Source organism: Procambarus clarkii, chromosome 13 (genome assembly GCF_040958095.1).
Source record: "Procambarus clarkii isolate CNS0578487 chromosome 13, FALCON_Pclarkii_2.0, whole genome shotgun sequence".
Taxonomy (NCBI): Eukaryota; Metazoa; Arthropoda; class Malacostraca; order Decapoda; family Cambaridae; genus Procambarus; species Procambarus clarkii.
This window is the reverse complement of record NC_091162.1, coordinates 12,940,360-12,947,859: the sequence shown is the minus strand read 5'-3', so window position 1 is coordinate 12,947,859 and position 7,500 is coordinate 12,940,360. Positions and strand designations below refer to the sequence as shown.

Below are 7,500 nucleotides of genomic sequence, written 5' to 3'. Positions count from 1 at the left end.
GTTGAGGCTATTGTCCAGTGGGGAATTCAGGATGTTGAGAGACAGGGCCGACCCGAAGGTCAGCCTGAGCGGAGACATTCATCTAGTGAGCAACAACATGGCCTTGTCAACATCGAACTCGCCAATCATATCATCGAATATTTCTAAGTTCAGTCGCCAATGTGAGCGGTCTAACGCTGCCAGCCGCTTCACAAAAGTGGGGGAAAATTCCAAACAGAATCTGATTCGGTTTCAGCCAGACAGCCAGCCAACCAGCCAGCCAGCCAGCCAGCCAGCCAACCAGCCAGCCAACCAGCCAGCCAGCCAACCAGCCAGCCAACCAGCCAGCCAGCCAGCCAGCCCTCACTTTGTGTGAGGGGGGGAGTACTATGAGAGATAGTGAGGAGGAAGTGATTAACACATACTTCATACCAAACCAACTTGAGGTAAACGCCTTGATGAACGAACTTTAGCTTGTTTGCTCTCTCTCTCACTCTCTCTCTCTCTCACTCTCTCTCTCTCTCTCTCTCTCTCTCTCTCTCTCTCTCTCTCTCTCTCTCTCTCTCTCTCTCTCTCTCTCTCTCTCTCTCTCTCTCTCTCTCTCTCTCTCTCTCCCCCCCAGGGAGTCAGTCAACTGCAAGCTTAAGAGAGCATCAAGAGAAAGGAGTCTTCAAGAGCCCCACAGGAACCTTTAAGAGCCCCACAGGAAGCATCAAGAGCCCCACAGGAGGCATCAAGAGCCCCACAGGAAGCTTCAAGAGCCCCACAGGAAGCTTCAAGAGCCCCACAGGAAGCTTCAAGAGCCCCACAGGAAGCTTCAAGAGCCCCACAGGAAGCTTCAAGAGCCCCACAGGAAGCTTCAAGAGCCCCACAGGAGGCTTCAAGAGCCCCACAGGAGGCTTCAAGAGCCCCACAGGAGGCTTCAAGAGCCCCACAGGAGGCTTCAAGAGCCCCACAGGAGGCTTCAGAAGAACGCCAGGCCGATGAGGTCTCAATATTAACAGGAAGCCCAAACGGAGAGCATTCAACAGGACTTTAACGGGAGGAGCCTTCAAGAGAACCCCCCAACAGGAGTCTTTATGAGAACGCACCAACAGGAGCAGTCCTCAACAGAACTCGCCCCATAGAAGCAGTCTTCAACCCGGACGTTAACAGGGGGGTCCTGAACAGGACGGACCAACAGGAGTCGTCAACAGGAGGTTAACAGAACAAGATGGAGTAGTGTGAAGGGGTCTCCACCCTGTGATATAACAGAACAGAGAAGAGGCAGAGGCAAAGACAGAAACAGGAGAAGAACAAACTAAAAATGGAAGGAGAAGGGGGAGTAGAACACTTGGAGACTCGAACCCTGGACCCCCCCTTCACACGTGTGTGTGTGTGTGAGTGATCCCCAGCTCTATGGACCGAGCTATTGAGCGACCTTAATAAGGAATATAGATACGTAGATATGATAACGGCTCGAAAAGCTCAGGAATCTGTACACACCAGTATAGATTGACGGTTGAGAGGCGGGACCAAAGAGCCAGAGCTCAACCCACACACACACACACACGCATCAGATGGATTAGTGCGATACATCGCACGCAACAGTCACTCTTGCAAGTTGGAACTGACAGTCTGTGAGAGGGAAAAGTTTCCAGTTACCAGGTTGGGGAGAGAGGGAGAGAGTGGAGCGACTGAGGGAACAGGTGAGGGAGAGTGAGAGAGAGAGAGAGAGGGGAAGACAAGGAGGGGGAAGGGAAGGGAGAGGGGAGAAGCTGCCAAGCCAAACTGCACCTGTCAAAATATTCACGCTTTTGTGGTGTGCACGTAAATGCTTGACGCACGCACACGCACACACGCACCGTGAGGGGCAAGGAACAATGCTGAGAGGTTCACGGGTTGTTCCATGACCTCCAGAGAGACCTCCACACAGGTGAGTACACCCAGGTGAGTACACCCAGGTGAGTACACCCAGGTGAGTACAATCAGGTGAATCGAGCAACTGAGTCAATTTCTTCCCCCAATTTAGATTTAATCAGAAACATTTAGTGTGAACCCCCTATTCCACTGCCCCCCCCCTTTCCCTCTTAATTCGACCTTAAGGTTACCTTGAGGTGATTCCGGGGTTCAGCGACCCCGCGGCCCGGTCGTCGACCAGGACATCAATGACCTTTGAACTCCGCGTCTTTCTAGCACATCAACTCGGTTGAATTCGTCGACTTTAAATTTATTTATTTAAAATTTATTTATTACTTTATATCAATTTTAATTTTATTATAAATTTGATATAAATTTATTATTTATATTAATAAACCGTTTATTTTGACACAGGTCAGAGGTCACCCTAGCAAAATTGAGCATAAATTTTGGGTCTATAGATACGATGTTCAAACTTTTACCACGACCTAACCTGACCTTCATGGCATTGTCTGACCTTACATGACCTTGCTTGACCCCTCAAAACCAACCGACTAATGACTTTATTTGAGCTTATCTGATCTTATGTGGGGTGAGGTGACCTTAAACCAGCCTCGCGAGGCTTTTAATTGACCTTAGTTGACCTATACTCGACCTTTGGGTGACCTTAATGAACCTTACCTGCTCTAGACCGGTGACTCGGCCCGCTCTCACCGCTCGAAACCTCACCTGTGTAGGAGAAAGTAGAAATATGTTAATTACAATTCTCTCTAAATGATTCGAATCAATAAACACAGAAATCACAATTTGATTTGTTCATCAAATGAACAAATCCACAAGGGCCGTGACGAGCTCAGTCGATTAAGGCAGCGTCTGGGATTCTCTCGGACGCAGGTTCGAATCCTCGTCACGGCCCTTGTGGATTTGTTCATTCAAACCAAGTTGCAGAGATAGCTTGCTGATATGGCACTGATATGGCGTATTTATGGCACGTGTGTGACACATATATGTAGGGGGGACACATGCGTGTGATATGTAAATGCACAGCAATGGTTTGTTTGGGTGTAATTTCAATATGTATCTGGAGATCAATGTATCTCCCCCACCCCCCCCACCCCTCCCTTACATAGCCCAACCAGTGTTGGCTGAGGACACACACAGCTCCACAAATTATTGTATTTTCGTCCAAGGAGACCAAAATACAACATTACTAAATCACTGCCGACGTGCCCCCCCCCTCCCCCCCCTCCCCCCCCACATGGAGAGCCATATGCTATCCTTCTCTCACCCCCCTCCCTGCTATCACACCTTCCTATCCCCCCCCCCTCCTCCCTATCTCCTCCTACCCCCCTCTCCTCCCCTCTCCTCCTATCCCCTTTCCCCACCAGGTAATCATCCCCCCCCCCAGTGGGTAGGGGGGGGGGAGAGGGGAGATAAGAGTACCTGTGATGAAGGTGGACAGTTCTGGTCCAGCTCCACCCCTAACACAACTGAACCCAAATATTATTCTTGCCACGAATCAAGGGGGGCGAAACCCCTCCATCCCTCACGTTATATTGTTTTTTGTTCTGAAACTGCAAATTAAATGTCCCTTCATTTCTCTTTGGGAGGGGGATGTATGGGGGTATTTGTATGGGGATGGGGGTGAGGGGGGAAGGGAGAGGGAGGGAGGGAGAGAGAAAGAGAGAGAGAGAGAGTGTGGAGGAGTTGGTAGCATTCTCAGTCGAAGGTACCTCACGGTCTCTCCCTCACTCCTCCATCACCCTCCCTCACCCTGACAGCCTCAGGGTGAGTGAGGGAGGGAGGGAGGGAGGTAGAGGGATTACCTCACACCACTCCACAGTGAAGCAAAAAACACCAACCTTTCCTTACCCCCATAAACTACAGTCCTCGGAGACTCCTTGTGTGCTGTGTATACTCCACACGCGCCTCGCACGCGCGCACACACACACACACATACACAAAGACCAAAGAGCCAGAGCTCAACCCCCGCAAGCACAATTAGGTAAGTACACACTGGGACTTGGATGGATGAGTAGACAGCGCTCGGGATTCGTAATCCTAAGGGGCTCCGGGGATCGATCCCCGGCGATGGCGGAAACAAATAGGCAGGTTTTTTTTCACCCTGATGTTCCTGTTCACCTAGCAGTAAATAGGTCCCTGGGAAATAGTGTCATAACACTATAACACTAACTAGAGTCAACCATCCATTACAAGAGTGCCAAAGCCGAGCCATATATATATATATATATATATATATATATATATATATATATATATATATATATATATATATATATATATATATATCAGAGCCACTACACCCGGCTCTATATAACAGGAGAACACCAGGGCTCTATATAAGATACCACCTCCAGTGAACTTCATATAATACCATATAAGCCAACCTAGCTTAGCTTAACCTAGTTCAAACCCCCCCCACCCCCCACTAAAGCCACCTTAGTCGAGCCTGGCTTAACCTAACCTTAGAGCAAATAGAGTGGAGACCTTGCCAGCTCTATTTGTTATGCATTTACGCAAAGTAATAACTGAATTGTGTTGTATATTGACGTAAGACAGTAAGTGGAGGTCTTATTGATTAGTGTAGAGAGAGAGAGAGAGAGAGAGAGAGAGAGAGAGAGAGAGAGAGAGAGAGAGAGAGAGAGAGAGAGAGAGAGAGAGAGAGAGAGAGAGAGAGAGAGAGAGAGAGAGAGAGAGAGGGGGGGGGGGAGAGAGAGAGAGAGAGAGAGAGACAACAGCAATATACGGGTGTAATTCTAAGCAAAACTTCCAAACAGCTGCAGGAACTTTAGCAATATCAGCAGTTGAATAAATATCAGCAGCACAGAAACAATAGCAGCAGCAGCAGCACCACCACCAGCAGCAGCAGCAGCAGTAGCAGCAGTAGCAGCAGTAGCAGTAGCAGCAGCAGCAGCAGCAGCACCACAAGCAGCAGCAGCACCACCAGCAGCAGCAGCAGTAGCAGCAGTAGCAGCAGTAGCAGCAGCAGTAGCAGCAGCAGCAGCAGCACCACCACCACAAGCAGCAGTAGCAGTAGCAGCAGTAGCAGCAGCAGCAGCAGTAGCAGCAGCAGTAGCAGCAGCAGCAGCAGCACCACCAGCAGCAGCAGCAGTAGCAGCAGTAGCAGCAGCAGTAGCAGCAGCAGTAGCAGCACCACCAGCAGCAGCAGCAGTAGCAGCAGTAGCAGCAGCAGTAGCAGCAGCAGTAGCAGCAGCAGCAGCAGCACCACCAGCAGCAGCAGCAGTAGCAGCAGCAGCAGCAGTAGCAGCAGCAGAATTCAGAGAATAAAGTAAGTCTTTAGACTACTGATAAAGGGAGACAGTTAACATATGTGTAGCAACACTGTTTCCCCATTTCCCTCACCCTATACCCTTCCTTCCCTTCCATCTCCCCCCCTCCCTAGTCCCCCTTCTTTACCCATTCCTCCTTCCCCCCCTCCCCTCTTGCCCTAGTGTCTCCCCTCCCCACCCCCCAGCCAGTTTACCTTCACCGAGTTTACCTTTAAAACGGTACACCTGCGCTGTGTTGCAACTCATGCTGGAAGCTGCAAGCAACAGCCTGGTTGATCAAGCTATAGGGAGCCTGGGGGGACCCCCCCCCCCCCCGAAGGCCGCGCTTAGGGGTGTCGTAAGAAGGTAAAGCACAGGTACAAAAAATTATTGATCGAGAATCAATATTGATCGAGAAGTTAGTGATCAACCAAGGTAGAATTCTCCTTGCATCTCTCTCTCTCTCTCTCTCTCTCTCTCTCTCTCTCTCTCTCTCTCTCTCTCTCTCTCTCTCTCTCTCTCTCTCTCTTCTATTTTTGGTTCTGTGGTGGCTGTATGATGGACAGTCCCACACTCTGGTCTTATGAATTCCATCGTCTCCCCTCTTCCATTCCATTTCCCCTTTCTCTTTTTCTCCTTTCTCTCTCTCTCCCTCTTCCTTCATCCTCCTCCTCCTCCTCTTCCCCCTCGTCTATAATATTCCCGACACGTTTGCTTTTATATGATATAGAAACGACTTTTATGTAAATACGGGAAGGAGAAGGAGGAGGCAGATATCTAGTGTGTGTAGCCAAGACAGGCAGGCTGCGTGTCCCTGTCTCCGTGTCTCCGTGGCTTGGGGGACCTGTTCCGTGGCTTGGGGGCCTGTTCCGTGGCTTGGGGGACCTGTTCCGTGGCTTGGGGGGCCTGTTTCGTGGCTTGGGGGGCCTGTTCCGTGGCTTGGGGGGGCCTGTTTCGTGACTTGGGGGGCCTGTTCCGTGGCTTGGGGGACCTGTTCCGTGGCTTGGGGGGCCTGTTCCGTGGCTTGGGGGACCTGTTCCGTGGCTTGGGGGGCCTGTTCCGTGGCTTGGGGGGGCCTGTTTCGTGACTTGGGGGGGCCTGTTCCGTGGCTTGGGGGACCTGTTCCGTGGCTTGGGGGACCTGTTCCGTGGCTTGGGGACCTGTTCCGTGGCTTGGGGGGCCTGTTCCGTGGCTTGGGGACCTGTTCCGTGGCTTGGGGGCCTGTTTCGTGACTTGGGGGGCCTGTTTCGTGGCTTGGGGGACCTGTTCCGTGGCTTGGGGGACCTGTTCCGTGGCTTGGGGGCCTGTTTCGTGACTTGGGGGGCCTGTTTCGTGGCTTGGGGGACCTGTTCCGTGGCTTGGGGGACCTGTTCCGTGGCTTGGGGACCTGTTCCGTGGCTTGGGGGGCCTGTTTCGTGGCTTGGGGGACCTGTTCCGTGGTTTGGGGGACCTGTTCCGTGGCTTGGGGGACCTGTTCCGTGGCTTGGGGGACCTGTTCCGTGGCTTGGGGGACGTGTTCCGTGGCTTGGGGGACCTGTTCCGTGGCTTGGGGGACCTGTTCCGTGGCTTGGGGGGCCTGTTCCGTGGCTTGGGGGACCTGTTCCGTGGCTTGGGGGACCTGTTCCGTGGTTTGGGGGACCTGTTCCGTGGCTTGGGGGACCTGTTCCGTGGCTTGGGGGACCTGTTCCGTGTCTTAGCGTGCCTGTTCCGTGTCTTAGCGTGCCTGTTTCTTGGATACCAAACCTACCGTGTCCTGCCGTTGGAGGGGGATTCATTCCACCGTGTTTGGGACCATTCGTGTCCACGAAAGATCCGTGTCTGAGGGCTGTGCGTGTCCGCGTGCCGTGTCCAAGGAGGTGTTGGGAGAGGTGACGACTCCTCCTCTCTCCCAAGGCTGCGCAGTCCCTCTTTAAGTAAGGCAAATGAAATATTGGAGTTTGAACGGTATGGGATTTTTTTTTCTTTTATGCGGGGGGGGGCAAGACTGGAATACATATGTGTGTATTCACCTAGTTGTATTCGCCTAGTTGTATTCACCTAGTTGTATTCACCTAGTTGTATTCACCTAGTTGTGTTTGCGGGGGGTTGAGCTTTGCTCTTTCGGCCCGCCTCTCAACTGTCAATCAACTGTTTACTAACTACTTTGTTTTCCCCTACACCACACACACATATACCAGGAAGCAGCCCGTGACAGTTGACTAACTCCCGGGTACCTATTTACTGCTAGGTAACAGGGGTGAAAGTTTCAGGGTGAAAGAAACTTTGTCCATTTGTTTCTGCCTCGTGCGGGAATCGAACCCGCGCCACAGAATTATGAGTCCTGCGCGCTATC

The 7,500-nt window shown here is 51.7% G+C and overlaps 1 protein-coding gene across 4 annotated transcripts in view; it reads right to left on the bottom strand.

Annotated features, from left to right (window-relative positions):
• The window catches only part of LOC123757060 (pseudouridylate synthase RPUSD2), a 443,933-nt gene that overhangs the window by 198,048 nt on the left and 238,385 nt on the right, over nucleotides 1-7,500 (bottom strand). The window contains exon 3 of one of the 4 annotated variants that reach the window (XM_069323647.1): nucleotides 2,560-2,607. The exons of the other annotated variants lie outside the window; for them this stretch is intronic. Within the exon in view, the coding sequence (XP_069179748.1) occupies nucleotides 2,560-2,607 (48 nt within the window). The remainder of the gene's footprint in view (nucleotides 1-2,559; nucleotides 2,608-7,500) is intronic. 4 annotated transcript variants of the gene reach the window in all.